This window comes from Asterias amurensis, chromosome 5, assembly GCF_032118995.1.
Source record: "Asterias amurensis chromosome 5, ASM3211899v1".
NCBI classification, from domain to species: domain Eukaryota; kingdom Metazoa; phylum Echinodermata; class Asteroidea; order Forcipulatida; family Asteriidae; genus Asterias; species Asterias amurensis.
In genome coordinates this window covers 5,397,329-5,416,420 of record NC_092652.1, presented here as the reverse complement: position 1 = coordinate 5,416,420, position 19,092 = coordinate 5,397,329, and the positions used below count along the sequence as shown (strand labels likewise).

The window sequence follows — 19,092 nt, the reverse complement described above, 5'->3', positions numbered from 1 at the left end:
AGAACGTTTAGTTTGTCTGGCCTTTGATAGCGACAAAGACACAAGTTGTATGACTTAAACTTACCAAAAATGCTTTAATCTAACATATCCTTCAATGACACATGGGGTCTTTTACTTTTTGTTTTTGTAAGGCGTCACTCGTGACGGACCGTACAGTAAAGCCCGGTTCATACTTCCTGCCAATGTGAAGCGAATTTTGACACCACAAAGCTGTTTTTCGCAGCGAATGTTTTGCAGGACTTGAGCACAATTCAACTGATGCGAATTATTCGTTGCAAATTTGTGACGTGAAAATTCGTATCGCGTGCGCAGGAAATATGAACCGGGCTTGACACTCATGTGAAAGATCCCTGATAGGCTACATGTCTACTTTGCGCAGGCCTGGGCCTGTGCAATGCTTTTGATTTCAATGTTGCTCTAGTATTGCACTCCCCCCGGCCTTTGGAAGGTAGATCCATACACCAGTCTGCTTTGGGTAATAATCTTATCGGGGCTCAAATTTTACCTAGGGCCCTAGGCCAGTAGTTTTAGTCGGGCCTGATATTCTTCCTACTTTTTCCGATTTTGTATCCCTTGGGAAAAGTAAAAAAAATTAAATAAAAATTATTAGTTGGTAAAGGAACACGTTGCCTTGGATCGGTCGAGTTGGTCTTTGAAAAGCGTTTGTAACCGTTTTTTATAAAATACATATAGGTAGAAAGATGTTGTAAAAGTAGAATACAATGATCCACACAAACATGCCTCGAAATTGCGTGGTTTTCCTTTTACCTCGTCGACTAACACGTCGGCCATTTATGGGGGTCAAAATTTTGACCCCCATAAATGGCCGACCATGTTAGTTCGCACAGTAGAAGGAAAACCACGCAATTTCGAGGCAAACGTGTGGATCATTGTATTCTACTTTTAAAACATCTTTCCAACCATATGCATTTTATAAAAAACGGTTACAAACGCTTTTGTTTTGACCAACTCGTCCGATCCAAGGCAACGTGTTCCTTTAAAGACACTGGACACTATCGGTAATCACTCTTTAAAAGAAAATGTTAAGCATAAAAACTTACTTGTTAATGATCAGTGGAGAGCTGTTGATAGTATAACACCTTGTGAGAAGCGGCTCCTTCTGAAGTAACGTAGTTTTTTAGACGAAGTAACCTCTCACTAAAATAATTGAATTTGATTTCAAGACCTCAGAATTTTATTTTAAGGTCTTGAAATCAAGCATCTGAAAGCACACAACTTTTGCGACAAGGGTGTTATCTTCCATTATTCGATCGCAAATTCGACTACCAATTGAGCTAAAAAATTTTCCAGGTTTGTTATTTTATGCATATGTTGAGGTACACCAAGTGAGAAGACTGGTCTTTGACAATTTCCAGTGTCCAGTGTCTTTAATAAAGCCTGAAAAAATATTGGAGCCTATACCGCGTGTACATGTATGTCAGCCCTTGTGCTCAATAAAATTGTCCTCCTTTTTTTCCAAGGAACAAATATGCCTGTGTTATCTGTGTTGTTGTGTTTTCCTTTTCTTGTTTAAAGGGGGAGGTGGGGTGAAAAACTTAAGGGCAGTGACACAAGTCTCTTTGTGGAATTGAAGATGATATAGAAATTTGTACAACAATGAAAAATAGACTAGAGCAGGTTTTGAACCAACGACCTCCTGATTAATGTGCCGGGGCTCTACCAACTAAGCTATCCAAGCCCTAATGTTTGCGGTCACTGTCTTTGTTTGGGGGTGCTGTCTTTGTTTGGGGGTGCTGTCTTTATTTGGGGGTGCTGTCTTTGTTTGGGGTGCTGTCTTTGTTTGGGGGTGCTGTCTTTGTTTGGGGGTGCTGTCTTTGTTTAAGAAGCCATAAAACCGTTAACTGCCATGTAACCAGGATCACACCCAAGTTTCTGATGAAACCTGGAAAGTGGCAACCGACTATTATTTCAAATACCACAATTTGTCAATACAATTTCTTTTTAGAACTTACTTTTTGGGGAAAGGAATAGAAAGGTTTGCAGTAACACCATGTAATGCTAATCTCTAAATGAGTTCGGGTGGTTCTGAAAAGAACCTTTGGGTTTCAGAACCACCCCAACTCATTTAGATGCTATCTTAATACATGGTGTTACCGCAAACCTTACTATATCGTATTTCCACCATGCAAAGTTTCAAATCCCACTTTTTGGGAAAGGTTTTTGTCAAAACCCAGTCTGACAACTTGACTGATTTGGTTATTTATTAGATTCTTTTTATTGTTATCATCATCAGCAGCTGGGACCTCAATGGCCAATTTTAGTGCAATCAGTAACATCAGCATGGCGTCGGCTGTAGACGACACGGCCATGACAGAAGCAAACCTCTCCCTTGCTGAACCAAGGTCCGATAATATGAAGGAACTGGATGAGTTGGATTTGTCTCTGACGGACGCGGGTCTGTTTCTGGATGGATGCAAGGTACGCTTATAATTCATGAAGTGTAAATATACAGTTTGTACTAAAATTCAGTTGGATAGTGGCATTACTTTGTAGGAGTTTACCCAAAACCATCAAATGTAATTCCGTGTGAGATGTATGAGAACCGAATACACAGGATGCAAAACAAGTAAACAACCATGGGTTTTCATTATTCATATTTTTATGTATTTTGTCATTTTGTCATTGATGCAAGAAAACTACACACAGGTAATTAAAATCAGGCATGAGAATCTTCCGGTTTAAACCGGAATTCCGTTTTTTTCCCTTTCAAAATTGTGGTCTCCGAGTTCGATGTGAATTTGCTATAAAATTCGGGGGGTAGGTTTTTAGGGGTATACATTTGGATTTCTCTAATCCCTCTTCTCTAGTCAGACAATGTCAGTTTACCTTTGTAATTGTTATTATCGCGGATCCACACGTACGGTGTTCATGAAAAAACGGCACCTAACTAAACAATAAATTGCCGTCCAGCAACTGGCCCAGTTTACGGCTTGTGGTCTTCCTGGCATCGCGCATGCATGCAGCAGCAGAGACGGATGTATAAACTTGCCTCATTCCTTGCTTCGTTTATAGTGGTACGGTTCAATAATGTTTGCGTGTAATGCGCTTGCTGCTGCAGCAAAGATAACACGTGTGGAGACTTTTGAAAGTCTACTGAAAAAACAATGCACGTGTTTGCACCATGTGTACTGTGTACTGTGTACGTCCGTGCAGGTTTGTACACGAACCAATAAGCGGCGCGGCACGAATCTGAGATCGCCGGCAGGCCATGGAAAACTGGTACCTGTTATTGCCTCACAACCAGCGAAAGATATATTGGGAACCAGCGAACACACTGTACGTCCGGACGACGTGCTTTCTTCATTGGTTCTATTTCTATGTTGGGGTCTAATCTCAACCTCGTTCCAGTTATACCCTATGCTGAATAACAACCTCTTTCTCAAAAACACATCGCTCTCGCCAAATATGTAGGCCTATTATTTTAAAATGTGCGTCGCCGACAGATCGTTAAAATCACAAACATTTAATTGCAAAAGAATTTCTTTTACACAACCGAATTTCAAATCAAGAACCTATAAAAATGGTTGTTAATGAGAAAAAAAGCATTTTCAAGGGCAGAAATAAGGGATAAGATCGTCAAAAAAATAAAAATATTATTACTATTGGTTTTTTGTTTTTTTTTCCTTTCTTTCTCCGGAATTGTAAAAAAATCGCAGGCGAACCCAAAAATGTTTGAATTGTTTGAGCTTTACATTCCTTATTTTCTTTTAAACCTATTATTAAAAAAAAAAAAAGGAAAAATCACACAAAGGTAGGTCACTTCTACCTGGAAAAATAGGTGTCAGAAATGCATCAGAGACCACCACAGAGCTTCTAAATACCCAGAGCTCCCAGGGCCCTTAAGCGGGCCCTGAACCCCGGCCGTAAGGGACTTCACGCTGCGCGCGAAAATGATGGAATATTGACATTTCCAATCAACTGAATTTTTTCCTGTTTTTTTATCATCACCCATTCTCATGCCTGTAAAATAATAGATGCAACTGTAATATTGGTGCAAGACGAGGCCCTGATGAAAGCACTCTACTCACTCAAAAGTATTGTAAATTTAGTGTTTTTTCACCAGATGTCAGGATTTTCTCTAAACCGCCTTGAGCCTTTAAATTTTCAAGATTATTTAACAGTCGTAAAATTTTGAAAAAACTATCACTGCATTCTTCACAAGTACATTGAATCCATCCATGTTTCATAGTGACCTCTGTGCTACCCATACATAGGTATTCCTGAGTGGTTTTAGCGGAGCTCGGCTCGAGAAACTGCGCAAGATCATCAACACTGGGGGCGCTACACGCTTCAACCAGATCAACGAGAGCGTCTCGCATGTTGTGATGGGACGGAGGGTGCCAGAGCACATCAGCCTCCTCATGCAATCATCATACAGGTGTGTGTGTAAGACGAGAAAACACCCTGGGACGAATTTCGTAGAACTGCTTATATTCCTTTGGAGACTATAGCTGCTGTAAGCGTCTTTTATGAAAATGCCAAGAGAAGCCGCAAGCGGCTGCAATATTTGACCAACTTTTGATCAAACAAGAGGGTAAAAGGAAAAGTTTGGGACTGAATTGAAAATTTCCAATAGTCCCATGTAAATATAGAATCTACAACTCGGGAAAACAAACCATGTATTTTTCGTTTCTTACCTGACATTGTTGTTGAAAATAGCGGTGGAAAAAATCTACAAGATTAGCAATGTCTGGAAGTGTGGTGATGATTATACAGAAATTAATGGTCTCTTAAGGGTTAAACACAAAATCTTCACAGTTGGTGTATCTCAACATATGCATAATATAACAAACCTATGAAAATTTGAAGCTCAATCGGTCGTCGAAGTTGCGAGATAATAATGACAGAAAAAAACACCCTTGTCACACGAAATTGCGTGCTTTCAGATGCTTGATTTTGAGACCCCAAATTCTAAATCTGAGGTCTCGAAATCAAATTCGTGGAAAACTACTTCTTTCTCGAAAACTACGTTACTTCAGAGGGAGCCGTTTCTCACAATGTTTTGTAGTATCAACCTCTCATTACTCGTTACCAAGTAAGGTTTTATGCTAATAATTATTTTGAGTAATTACCAATAGTGTCCACTGCCTTTAAGTTTGGAACTAGGCTTCTCCGCCTTTGTTTGTTTTCTGCTTTTGTGTGTTTTTCTTCACCTTTGTACGATTTCTCTGCCTTTGTATGTTTTCCCTGAGCATGTGACGTTCATCTTGTATTGTCTTACAGGCCCCATGTAGTGACCGCCATGTGGCTCGTTGATAGCTTCAAGCAGACCACCCAGGCAACTGAAGAAAACTACATCTGTCTTAACTTGCCACCACTCACGTCAGCATCACCAGCCAATCACTCAAGGTTTGTATTCTTGTCTTTTGAATTAAAGTTTATGTTCGGGGCCCAACTTCATAGAGCTGCTAAACACAAAAATTTGCTAAGCATGAAATTACGTCCTTGATAAAAAAAAGGATTACCAACCAAATTCCCATTTGTTGCATAATGCTTGTTACTGGTACTCGGCTGTTTGCTTATCCTGAAGATCACGTGGAAATTTGGTTGGTAATCCTGTTTTTATCTAGGAAGAAATTTCATGCTAAGCAAATTTTTATGCTAAGCAGCTCTATGAAATTGGGCCCAGGTTTGGTAATTTTTGAAAAGAGAGACTGACAAACTGACTACAGCAGGCTAGTCGAAACATTTTTACCAATTCAGAAATCGCTCGAGAATAACGAGATCCCTCTAGATCCACAAGGCCGATTTTCTACCTTCCGCCCAGGTAGAAGTTAATAAGCAGGACAGTTCTTTTCAGAACTGGAAGTCTTTTTAAATTCCGAAAAATCTCCTCCGCAGTAGTAGAGAAGTCTCCAGATTTCTTAAAAATCTACTCCGTGGTAGTGGAATAATTAGCAAGACAGGTTCTTAAAAGGACATAATCTACTCAGCAAATATACATGGTGTACAGTGTACCTGCAAACCAATACATTGATACCTCACCATCAAATGCCTTAAACAAAATTACGATTTAATCTGAAAGCCATTCACTTATAAAAAGGTTTGTATGGGTACAAATTTGTTGAGAAATACATTTGCCATATTTCTACCAGTCCCAACCCCATCCATAAAAAAAAACACCAAACGAAATTCTGATTTATGATGAGTAATCTTGGAATGGCGATACAATTTCTTGGCAGACCTGAAAAGCAGAGGATGTCCCTGGGAAAAAATAAAAGCAAGGAGCGTTCCAAGAAGTCCGCCAGTAAGGCGGAGGAAGATGCGGAAGATGCTGACATGATGCAGCAGTATCTACCAGGAGCAGCAGGTCAGTCCTAGTTGGGTCATCAGAAATTATCTCAAAACCATTTTAGGGTAACTTGCGGAGAAATCCAGTTATAGACCCCTTGCAATACGTGCAGCGTACTCACATGTGCCTATTCTGGGTGTCATTTTGGGTGTCAAAATTGTATACAAACATGCACAAAAGACAAAAAAAGTTGACACCCAAAATTACGCACATTTGCTCGGAGGCGCATTCTGTTTTGTGTAAGAAATATATAGCTCCCCTTTGCATAACCCGAAACGCTACATGTACGCTGAGGTCACGCGCACGATTATACGCTCAGAGAACAGCTATTTTCCAATGATCTGCCTCTCTTTTGAGAGTGTGATGTCATATGCAATGGGTCTATATTGTGGATGAGTTTAAGGGGAAGGTATTGCAACAAGACCAGGGCCCAATTTGATGGCTCTGCCGACCATAAGCAAAGAATCGGCGCTTACGGAAGCAGGGAATTCTGCGCTGACATTGAAGCATATTTCATGGGTCGGCAGGGAATTTTAGCTTTCGTGCGTGCGTACTCCACATTACTAGGCATTCTTTACTGCACAGGTAGCGAAGCAATTTGGCACACTAAGCGGAGAATGGTGATCTTAACCGCAGACAACGGTGGTATTAGTAAGCAGAGCCTTAAATTGGGCCTAAGTAGATTAGATTTTACTCTCCCAAATTCCAATGATGTTATTTGTCTTTAACGCAGTTTTTAAATTTTATATGTATACACACAAAAAATATTTATTTCACTCCTGGGTCACACTGGCTAGATCGTTGCAAATACCATGGATCTCCCTTTTTGTAATAACACCGTGTTGACAAAACTATTTAGGCCCCATGGCATACACTGACGTGAACAAGTCATGACTACCAATAAAAATGGTTTCTGCCTCTGTTTACCTGCGCAGATCAGAATGAAACCACCAACGATTCCGAGGTGGTTTTTAATCTACCCAAAGAACGTGATCCCGAGCTGACCAGAATATCTCTTGATGACGACGCCACACAAATGGACGATGAGGGTAAGACATTGTTTCGGCAGTCCTGATAATTCACGGAGGCTACGGAGGCCATTGCCTCCATGCCCCCTGATCATTGCCTTGGTGCCCTTGAAATGCTCCAGTAGAAATTTATAATTTTTAATAGGGTGCCCGTTACCAAGGAGAAAAAACCATGGTGCCCTTGTCCGTTCAAAAACGAAGCAGACAGGCCTGATTCGGGCTGGCCAAACATGGGGCTGGCCAAACATGGGGCCTTCCACACCAAGGGCCTAATTTCATGGAGCTGCTCAAGCACAACATGAAGCGTAGCACAACAAAAAGATGCTGACTGAAATATTAGGATACCAGCCAGGCTATTATGTCATTTGTGGTATCCTGTTCATTTCTGCTCAGCAGAAAATGTAGTATTTTTTTGTTTTGCTTAAAGGGAAGGTACACGCTTGGTAATTACTCAAAACAAATATTAACTTAAAAACTGACTTGGTAACGAGCATTGGAGAGCTGTTGATAGTACAAAACATTGTGAGAAACGGCTCCCTCTGAAGTAGCATAGATTTTGAGAAAGAGGGAATTTCTCACTAAAATAATAAAAAACTTCTAGCCAGAAGTCTTTTATTCCTATCTGAACGCACACAAATTCGTCCAACAAGGGTGTTTTTCTCTCATCATTTTCTCGCAACTTTGATGACCAATTTAGCTCAAATTTTCACAGGCTTGTTATTTTATGCTTATGTAGCGATCTACCAAGTGAGAAGACTGGTCTTTGACAATTACCAAACCTGTACCTTCCCTCTATGAAATTGGGTTCAAATCTTTAAGAAAAAGGTTGTTAAATAACCCTAAAAAGATTTAAAGTAATGCAAACCCCCTGGGAAAGATACATGCGAGATTACACAGGAATGAGACATTTTAGATTTTTGTTCTGGATTAATATTTTTGTGTATGTGTGCTTGTTGAAAAAAAAGCTGTTGCCTCCTTCAGACACCCCTCCCCCCCCCCCAACAAAAAGGGAAAGGAAACCAACCCAACAAACAAGCAACTTCTAGCACTGAGGGATACTGTTCCCAGAAGCTACTTTGTATTCTAATAACTCCAAGGGTTATCAAAAGTTGGAAATGTCAGCATTTCAACATACCTCCTTAAAGGCACTGGACACATTTTGTAATTGTCGGAGACCAGTGTTGTCACTTGTTGTATCCCAACAGATGCATGGGCTCAATCGGTCATCGAAATTGCAAGAAAATAATTAAAGAACAAACAGACCCTGTTGCACAAATTTGTGTGCTTTCAGATGCCTGAGAAAGGCTTCGGACTCGAAGTCTTTCTCAGATTAAAATATTTTAGTGAGAAAAAAAACAAGTTACTTCAGAGGGAGTCGTTTCTCACAATGTTTTATACAACCAACAGCTCTCCATTGCTCGTTACCAAGTAAGTTTTTATGCTAATTTTGAGTAATTACCAAACATGTCCAGTACCTTAACCTTGGATCCTAGTTTTAGAACTTTATCGTCAGCAATGACTCTCTCACACTTGGAGATAGCGCAATGACTCTCTCACACTTGGAGATAGCCTGAGCTGATCCCGGCATTAAAAAATATTTGTGCCTGTAGCTGTCAACGATGATGCAGTAGCAAGAAGACTTTGGGTGCTGCGACATTGCGACACACTCGCACACATGTACTACGCACACGCTCACAGACGCCAATGTTGTAGGGCAGCTATTTCACTGGTGACGTCATATTTGATATAACTCTGTTTAAATTTCTCCTGTTTTATTTTAAATTTCTTGGAACAGCTAGCAGTGAGGAGGAAGTGACAATCCTGGAAGAGCAGACTGATGGGATATTCGCTGGCAAGTCCTTTGTGATCTTGGGTTTCCCCCCGGAACAAGAAGAGCAGATTCTGGATATGCTTATCACAAACGGAGGTAATTGTTTGTTCAATGCTTTGCTAATTTTTTTTCTTCAAAGGCTCTTTTAAATTGGGCTCTGTTCATGCCACTGTGATTTAACAAGTTTTTGTGCTAAGCAAAGTTAAATTGTACAAAACTTTATTTTGCCTGGTAACCAATTTGTGCTGAGCAATAATTTGCAGTTCTTAGTGTGTTTTTTCTGTTTTTTTGTTTCTTTACAGCAATAATTTTCAAAGCAAACTAAGTGGTATTCATTACACGTTAATTTACCATGTAAAACTGATTTCTGCTAACTAAGTTTTGTTTTCTGTTTTTACCAATAACTAGTGCTTAGTAGCTCTATAAAATTGGACAAAAGTGAAGAGTAAATAAATAACTGGGGTAGGCCTGCCTGGGGAAACCTAGGTGTTATTTTGCGGACTTGCAAACGTCCTGGGCCCTATTTCATAAAGCCTGTAAGAACAAAAATCTGCTAAGCACAGGAAAATCAAAACAGGTTACCAGCCAACATTCCATAATATTTACACTTTTGCGATTGGCCCCAGACTTATTTTTTTCTTAGCAAAAAATAAAATTGATATTGGACCAAGCTCACTCTTACCCCTCTCTCTTACTTGATTCAGGAAAGGTCAAAGCTGCTGCTCGTCGGGGCATCGCAGACTTTGCCGTCGTTCCAATCAACGGTTGCAAGGTCAACGTATCCGTCCATGAGGTCATTTCAAACTGCTGGCTGCAAATGTGCATGGAGGAGAATATGTTCCTGGACCCGACGTCCAATCCACTGTTCACACCCATTTCAATAATGGAAGAGGCCAGTCCGCTTTGTGACTGCGTTGTCACCATCAGGTTTGTGTTTTTTTCTTCTTCGTTTTGGGGTTTGTTGTTTGTCGGCTTTTGTTGTGTCAAGTAAAAAAGTGTTGATTTTTGAGGCCTGTGCTCAATTTTCACAAAGCACTAAGATTCATCACCAGTATGATTTTACTCGTCTTTTCTACAAACAAATTATGTGCATCAACTTTGAAAGAAAAATATTGATAAGTACAACTCTGGGCAGAGGGAGTTGGGCTCTCTTTGTACGACCTGAACAATGTTGAAGGGGCAGGGGCACCATGTGGACTGCATGTTATCCCTGGAATAAGTCTGGGGTTTTCCTCCCACATCTAGAACTGAATTTTCCTACCTTGCTTCTTCTCTCCATGGGGTTCTCGGCTAGTACAGTGATAACATTTGCTTTTCTGAGAGTCCTTGCCTTCACAACCAGAATAAATGAAATGAAAAAATAAAATAAAATAAACAGGCATGATATTCTTCCTACTTGAGTCTGATTTCTCATTTTGTTTGCCTTTGGGATCAATCTGAAAAAGTATTTAAAAATAGCCTGAAAAGCCTGTTACATGTGAACATGTAGGTCAGCACTTGTACTTTATATCATTTTATTACTTTTTTTCCGAAGGGTCCGATATCATTCCTGAATATAATGAAATAATAATAATGGTAAAACGGCTGTTATGTAGCACCCTTAACCCCCAAGTCCTGAGGCGCTTCACAGAGGTTAAAAATTTAAGCAAGTTAAGAAAAATACAGAACAATTTAAGATACACTTATTAAAAATGCTTAAGAAAATTACAACACCTATGACAATTATTACAAATTTTTAAAAGCAAGTTAGGAGTGTACTGTACAATTTAAGATAAACAGATTAAAAATGCTTTTTGGGGTTGAACAAAGAATTGACTAGAGTGGGATTCGAACCAACGACCTCCGGAAACGTGCCAGCGCTCTAGCAACTGAGCTATCTAGCCCTATGCTGGTGGTGTCCCAGCATAGGGCTAGATAGCTCAGTTGGTAGAGCGCTAGCACGTTTCCGGAGGTCGTTGGTTCAAATCCCACTCTAGTCAATTCTTTGTTCAACCCCAAAAATCATTTCAAAATTTACCCAGTCAGTTTCCCTTGTGGTTTATATTGATAGATTAAAAATGCTTAAGAAAATAACAAACGTCCAATAAAATAAAACAAAATGAACTGAAATGATTACATAAAAATATGTGGACCCTTTATAGCACTTAACTGTGTTTCCGTCTTCTCGCTCGCAGTCAGTTCTCCGGTGTGGAGCGCGATTGCCTGGTCCACATCGCCGAGCTTCTCGGAGCCAACTGCCAGGAGTACTTCTCCCGGAAGGCCACGGAGGCGTTGAGACCCAACACACACCTGCTGCTGAAGGAACCCAACGGCTCAAAGTACAAGGCCGCTAAGAAATGGAAAGTACCCGCTGTGACCAAAGAGTGAGTTTAAGTGCATTGAGTTCTCATGAAACTTATCCAAATGTTCTGAAAGAGAATTGTAGTGTGGAGTTTCAATTTTTATTTGACTAGGTAAATTTCTAAATAATTTTGGGTTGAACAGTTAATTCCCTTGTGATTGATTTCTTGATATTTGAATTAAAATATATTCACTCTTTATTTCTGGCGATACCTCAAAGCGTTACCATCTACATAATTATAGAAATATTTAGGATTAAAATAATCGAAGGGTTCCAAAAACCTCGGGTAAACTTTACCTTTAAATGTTGATAGCTTCACACCAAACATCATTAACCAAACTCCTGTACTTTATCACAGTTGGCTGTTGGAGACAGCCCGGACAAGTAAACGCCAGCCAGAGAAGAAATTCCTGGTGGACTTTGCACCCCCACCACAAGATCCAAGTCCTCCCAAAAGTCGCCTTCCGACTTCTAGAACTGATCTCATCGCCCCAGTATCAGATGAGGGAGCGACTTCAAGAGCAGGGAAGGTCTCTGTTTCCAGCGAGCCGCAGAGCAAATCTCAGGATCTTGATCATCAAAATGTTGACCGGCTAAAAGCTTGTGAGGATCGAGTTGAGAAACCGTCCAGAACTGGAGAGGCTAACTTGGTCTCCGAACGCCAGGAAGACTCTAGAACTAGCATAGATGTAAATAAGACTACGGGCGTGTCCAGCGCGAAGGGAGAAGCATTCAAAGGAGATAATAAGGAAAATAGTACAGGCATGGCTTCAAAGGATGCACCCAGGGGCACGCCTGTCGTAAATAAACACCTGTCGGTGTCTGAGAGTGGTGGTGAGGCGTGGTCAAAGGACACGCCCAGTAAATTCCTAGGAGTCGGAACGGTGTTTCATCCTACTTTTGACACCAAGGATGCGCTAGCGTACCTGGAGTCACCGGCTGGTGTTCATCATAAGAAACGTCACACGAGAAAGTCTAGTCTGGTAAGAAAGGGTTGAATAATGTTACTTGTAGGTGCCATCTCAGTGCAGTGTTCCAGGAATCCTAATAGGGGGTTATCAGATTCTGGGTCGTTCCTTGTCAGATCACCCAATGGGCCAAACCCTATCCCTTTCAAAAACTTATCAGCGTTCTGCCAAGGATTTGTTTAGTGGTAGACAAAAAAATTTCTAGAGCATAAAAATAGACCCAGTCGGAGTTTAAATAGCAGACGATATGATGCCCGCCCTCTCTTGACAATGGACGCCTCAAAATATTCTCTGATGGTACATATCATATGGCACCAGGCTAAAAGTCTTCTTATTTGAACACGGATAACTCAACAAATCTAGTCCAGTTCCTGGAAGAAGGGTTGAAGATCATAAAATTTGTAAAATGGTTCTACAAAAAGGAGGACCGTTTTGGTTATTTATTTATTTATTTATTTATTAATTCATTTTTTGCTCTTTGGACATATTGGATTTTATTTACAGCCGTTGGATGACTTCTTCCACATGAACATTGCCAAAGCACTGCAGAAAACAGGTGAACAGGCTACCAATGAGGAGGCCGACGAAACTGTCTTTCATGAACAGGTGAGAATTTCTGAAGAGTTCCTACCGATCGGATATTTGAGACACAGGGTGTTTTTTCTGTCATTATTATTCTCTTGCAAATTCAATGACCAGTTGAGCCCAAATTTTTACAGGTTTGTTTAATTTATGCATATGTTGGGATACACTGAGTGAGAATACTGGTCTGTGACAAATACCTCAAGTCTCCAGTGCCTTTAAAGTGATTTATCTGTGGCTCTCTTTGACCCCCTGATGCAGGTGAAGTCCAAGGGAGTCCTGGATGGAGTAATCCTCTCCGTCAGCAGGAAGCTAGTCTCCAAACAGGCAGAGTATAACACCCTGGCTGTGTCTCTAGGCGCAGAGTTCCGCTGGACGTTTGACGACAGCTGTACCCATTTCATCTTCAAGGTGAACATAATTTGGTGATTGATCCTTAACCAGTTAAAGAAAGAGATCTTTTTTTCTCTTCCACGCTGACATGACTATTTTCTTGGAATTGCTGGAATGAGTTTTGTTTGAGTGTATTGTTGGTGCAAAGAAACCATAATCGAACAATGGCAAGAGAACCACTTTTTTTATGCCCCGCCGGCGAAGCTAGGTGAATGGGCATACAGTGTTTGCGTTGACCTTCAGTGTATGTCCGTGTGTCCATACATGCAATCATTGTCCGAGTGATAAATCAAGAAGGACTTGGCATATCAATTCCTAACTTGGGTTATTGGTTGGTCTTGGGATCCACCAGACGCCTGTTGTTTTTTTAATCCCCAGGTTAAATGTCAAGGTCACAAAAATCAAAATTTGTCCCAAGTCATTACTCAAGAGGTTAATTTCAGAAGGGCATTTGTCTTTGAAAACAAATATTCACTCACCGTGAATTGCCGAGGCATGCAGCTTCGTCTTTTTTTTTTATTATTTCATTTTGTTAATTTTTTCTTCTGAAATCAGGGAAGAGCAAATGACACGTCAAAAGAGTTCCGAGCAGCGAAGAGTAAAGGAATGCGCATCGTTTCACCTGTTTGGCTCCAAGCTGTAAGTAGCCATTACAAATAGTTGCACGACTTTGGACAATATTTCCTGAAAATCGGGACCGATTTTATCTTTTATAATCGGTGAACTCTTGAAATATCACTTTTTTTCTTTTCTTTTTTGTAGTTCAAATATTAATTTTTTGTATTTTTTTATTTTTGTTTTAGTGTGAGGAAGAAGAGAGGCGAGTGGATGAAACGAGCTACCCACATACTTACAATCCCAAGATGAGTTTGGTAAACAAAACAAATATATATTTTATTCTTTAACTATCGGGATAAAAAATGCTGAAACTTCATTTCTTTTCAACATGCATTTTAAGTAACACACACATTTTGCCCATTTTCATGATGCTGCTTACCACAGAGGTATACGCTTACTGCACCCTGTAGAGATTATCCTACAGCTCAATCTGAAAATATATAGAGACAGTTGGCAGAAATAAACATGTCAAAGGTGACATTGATACATTTTGTTTTCCCATCGAGCAGTCGGTCGTCTCAACAAGGCGTGAAACTCCATCTAGGACCCCTGCCCGCTCCTCCCGTAAGACGCGCAGCATGGCTCAATCGGCAACCCCGTGCCCGCCACCAGCCCAGGCTAAGCAACCGACTCAAGCCACCCCGTCTCCACAGGCTATCCCGACTCCCCAGGTCGTACCCACTCCCCACGCTGCGCCCGCTCCACACCACGACGAGACCGCTATGGATGGTTTCGGAGCAGGATCCACCGACAGCGACGAGGAACTGATGCGGATAGCGGAGGCCGCCGAGATGGGGGAGGTCGTCGAGGAAGATGAGCCAGAGGTCATGGACAACGAGGAGGGGTCACTGGAGCAGCGAGAGAACCTTCAAAAACAACTTGAGGGCTTCATGACGTCGACAATGTAAGTGAAAACCCCTCTGCAAAAAATAGTTAATGGCCTGACGTTTTGACCTTAGCAGAGTCTTCCTCGAAGGCTAAAAAACCCTCTCTCTGATACACCCATCCCTCTCCCATCATACCTAGGTCTGAATTGATGATATAGACCATTCCTATCTAAGGATGGACACAGGCAGTGGTCTTACAAGCCCAATGATTTCATTTGATAAACGTGCAATGACATAAGCTTTCTGTATCTGTGTTTTGGTTGTTCCGAGGTGATGCAGTTTATTGGCTCAACTCAAGGCCATCGGCATACAGTGTGCACAATGATTGTACATTGTACATGTACATCATTTTGTATGAAATGTGTACATGTATGTGTGAAAAAAAAAAATGCTTTGTACTTTTGAAAGCTTCTGTAGGCTTCATTTGAAAAGTTTGTATCACCATTTATTTGAAGAGTGATTACCAACTGTATACCTTCTCTTTTAGCAGAAAGAAATGTTACAAAACACCCTGTAATGTGGGTTCAACTTCAAACGCAGGCCTTGTTTTTGAAAGGGCAAGGGCACCAAGGCATTTCTCCTTGGTAAAGGGCACCCTATGAGGAAATTGTGAATTTTTACTGTAGCATTCAAGGACACTAAGGTAATTACATGGGGGCATGTAGGCAATCGCCTTTGTTGCCTCTGTGAAGTATCAGGCCTGCAGACGTATACCTTCCGTTCAAAAACTATGTCTGATTTTGGAGTTGAACAAAGAATTGACTAGAGTGGAATTCGAACCAACGACCTCCGGATTAACGTGCTGGCGCTCTACCAACTGAGCTATCTAGTACTAAACTGGCGGTGTCCCTATGTCTCGGTTGAGCTGAAAAACTATGTCTGATACTCTTTTGACAGGAATGTCAAAGGTGGACGGAGACGAAGTCGAATGCACAAGGGCAGCTCTTCAGGGATCGACACTTCATCTAACAGCACATCAGCATCCAGAGATAGATCCGGCCATCAGGAGAGTGGTAGGCGCACACGGTCAAGCAGGGCCATGGTACACAGTGTGGATGGAGGGCAAGCTGCGGGGACTAGCCGGACACTGACAGGTGAGTTTAGGCAAGACGTACACTCAAAGCTTCTTCAGAAATGCCCCCCCTCACCCCCAGAACCCTATGCTGTGTCATTTGCAGATGTCATTCGCTCACTCTCCTGCTTTGGACCAAAAGAATGGAACACTTCCAAATCACATCAAGCATGCTCAGACTACTCATATTTTCAAGAAACTACTAAAATATTATATTTTCAACAATTTTAATAGATGTTAAATTTGCACCGGGATAAAGAATATTAATTTTGTTTTTTACCCATTTACACCGATGTGTGTTAGCACTGTATACTCAGTACTTATCCGAGTCCTGTGAATAAAATCACTGGCATATTACTCGGGTGGGATTCGAACCCACGACCTTTGCAATTAACTCCATATCTTGTCATGTCTTGAGTGTCTTTGAACAATTTTTGTTGATTTTGGCGCTATATAAATGTTTTCAGATCGATTGATCCCTGCTTTATGTTTTCTTAGTGCGACCCCCGGAGGTTCACCCCGAGGCCTCTCAGAATGTACAGATAACCTGGGACGACCAGTCGGGTCGGAAGGAAAGAGAGAAGATCATGGCTCATCTGAAGAGGTCCTGCAGCCCATCCCAGGATCATGCTGAAGACGACGAGAATATGGAGATGGGAAGAGAGGTTTGTTCAAAACATTTAAGAAATAGAATATCAGCTGATCAGCTGATTTCCTGTTTATCTTTTCAAAACATTACCATAGAAAACTGAAAAACAGTGTACAAAAGTTAAAGGCACTGGACACTATTGGTAATTACTCAAAATAATTGTTAGCATAAAAACTTCCTTGTTAACGATCAATGGCGAGCTGTTGATAGTATAAAACATTGTGAGAAACGGCCCTCTCTCCGAAGTAATGTATTCTCACTCACATATTTGAAAATGATAAAACCTTCAGGCCTGAAGCCTTTTATAGGCATCTGAAAGCAAGGGTGGGTTTTCCCGTTATTTTCACCCGACTCCGATGACCGATTGAGCGTAAATTTTCACAGGTCTGTTTTTTTATACATAAAGTTGCGATACACCAAGTGTGGGCCTTTGGACAATTCTGTTTATCGATGTTGTGCGATTGCTTTAATATTGTTATCTTTGCCTCGTTCAGGTCTCTCCAAGAGGTCTCCTTCGAGGGAGTGCCATGGGAGAGATGCCCTACAAAGAGGACTCTAGAGACTCTGCTGTAACGCCTCCTACCCCGAGAGCTCCTTCCATCCGTCTGCCGGTAGCCAACCCACCAGTCGCCCCTCAGCCTCGCAAGCAGAACACCACTGCCTCCAACTTAGAGGTAAAGTGTCTCGCCTTCAACAGTTTCAAAACTAATGTGCTAGACTTGTCTTTAAGTTGCACAAACACACCCACACATCTCCACTTCTCAAGCAATAGACCCTTTTCATGCCTTTGGCACCATCTTGGTCATGTTCCCTGTTTCCAATAACAGTAATGAATGCTAACATTCATTGCGCATGGCACCAGACTATTATTTCATCCAGCTTCAGTTTGGTTACAATGAGTTGGAATGGGGTAAAATCAAGTAGACCACACCGTGATAAAGGTCTATTACACTGGCTTCCAGTTGCCCAACGTATTCAATTTCATATAATGGTCCAAACTTAAAAAACACTCAATCGATGCGCCCCGGATTATCTGTCCTCTCCAGACCTGTTCTTGTTCTCTTTGCTCATCAACCGAATCTCTCTCAGTTCATAAAACACATAAACTTGCAGGTGTCAGGGCCTTTTCTATTGCTGCTCCCTGATTATGGAATAGTTTACCTGTATCAATATTGTTTTAACACCTTGATAACTCTAGGTACCCACCAAGCCGCAGCCTACGTTTCTCCTATCCGGCATGAGCCAGGATGAGAAGATTGACTACAGTGACCTCATTGAGAAGCTCGGGGCTGTCGTTAAAGACGGGATGTATTTCGTCCCTAGCTGTACGCACATAGTGGTCGGTGAGTGTGAACCTTGGTCGCTGAATATGTTTTATCTGTTTTTTTATTTCTTATTTTCCCTGGAGGGGGAACTTTATTGAATCTCAATTCTAAGCCTGATGGAGATTTGTTGTTTCTTGGTAGAAAAAATTTTTTTAGTTCTTTTTTTTCCCCTTGAAGATGAATTGTATTCAATCTGAATTCTTAGCGTGATGGAGATTTTTGATTCTCGGTAGAAAATGTTTTCTGAATTTTTGTTCTTTCTTGCAGGCAATCCCACCCGCAATGAGAAGTATTTGGCCTGCCTGGCATCCGGGAAATGGGTGCTGCATAAATCATTCCTGGAAGCATCTCGGAAGGCTGGAGAGTTTGTTGAGGTAAAAGCTGCCACCCTCATCCCCTCAATCAGTAAACACCCCTTGATCATACTGTCACCATCTAGGTCATGTTTCCTGTATCCAACAGCTGTCCTTGATGCTAATAATGCATCAAGTAAAAGAGGAACCAGACTAATTTGACCCTTCCAGAAGAAGAAAAAATTGCCAAATGTGTCCAGTGCCTTTATGAAATTTCGTCTTGATTGATATTTTTGTTTTGACTGTTTATATAGGAGGAGCTGCATGAGTGGGGTAGCGCGACAGACCTCAGCACGCTGAATGAACAGACGGGCAAGTTGGCTCTCGCTGCTTGCAGGTGGCGTAGGCAACTTCAAGAACACCCCCAGGTAATGGTGCTCTTTGACAGTGTTGTAGCCATGAAGGGTGGTGCTGGGCAGGCCTGCCCAGGACTCCAAATGCCCCCCCCCCCCCTCCCTCTGAGCAAAATACATTTTGCACTAACTCACAGAAAAAAAAGTGAAATGTCGTCCACTGTTTATTGATCTGAGACACAGCTAATGATAAGGAGTTTCAAATGTCACAGAGAAGTAACACATACAAAGGGCCATTCAACTTATTGCAGGACCCCATAACACAGCACAGTTTTGGAAACCTACCATAATAACGGCCCCATAATTATACATGAATAATTTTTTGCCCATCACTAAAAAGTTGGTCCAGCTACAACCTTGCTCTTTGATTAGGCTCTGC

The 19,092-nt window shown here is 41.3% G+C and overlaps 1 protein-coding gene across 2 annotated transcripts in view; it reads left to right on the top strand.

The window, feature by feature from the left end:
- The window catches only part of LOC139937185 (DNA topoisomerase 2-binding protein 1-like), a 32,378-nt gene that overhangs the window by 9,135 nt on the left and 4,151 nt on the right, over positions 1 to 19,092 (top strand). The window contains exons 10-29 of one of the 2 annotated variants that reach the window (XM_071932246.1): positions 2,258 to 2,439; positions 4,236 to 4,399; positions 5,245 to 5,370; positions 6,204 to 6,331; positions 7,249 to 7,362; positions 9,137 to 9,268; positions 9,877 to 10,099; positions 11,347 to 11,535; positions 11,872 to 12,496; positions 12,986 to 13,087; positions 13,325 to 13,474; positions 14,012 to 14,095; positions 14,260 to 14,328; positions 14,584 to 14,978; positions 15,859 to 16,055; positions 16,532 to 16,698; positions 17,177 to 17,356; positions 17,881 to 18,025; positions 18,275 to 18,381; positions 18,615 to 18,728. In XM_071932246.1, the coding sequence (XP_071788347.1) occupies positions 2,258 to 2,439; positions 4,236 to 4,399; positions 5,245 to 5,370; positions 6,204 to 6,331; positions 7,249 to 7,362; positions 9,137 to 9,268; positions 9,877 to 10,099; positions 11,347 to 11,535; positions 11,872 to 12,496; positions 12,986 to 13,087; positions 13,325 to 13,474; positions 14,012 to 14,095; positions 14,260 to 14,328; positions 14,584 to 14,978; positions 15,859 to 16,055; positions 16,532 to 16,698; positions 17,177 to 17,356; positions 17,881 to 18,025; positions 18,275 to 18,381; positions 18,615 to 18,728 (3,593 nt within the window). Of the gene's footprint in view, positions 1 to 2,254; positions 2,440 to 4,235; positions 4,400 to 5,244; positions 5,371 to 6,203; positions 6,332 to 7,248; positions 7,363 to 9,136; positions 9,269 to 9,876; positions 10,100 to 11,346; positions 11,536 to 11,871; positions 12,497 to 12,985; positions 13,088 to 13,324; positions 13,475 to 14,011; positions 14,096 to 14,259; positions 14,329 to 14,583; positions 14,979 to 15,858; positions 16,056 to 16,531; positions 16,699 to 17,176; positions 17,357 to 17,880; positions 18,026 to 18,274; positions 18,382 to 18,614; positions 18,729 to 19,092 lie in introns of both variants that reach the window. The other variant, XM_071932245.1, reaches the window with a different exon arrangement.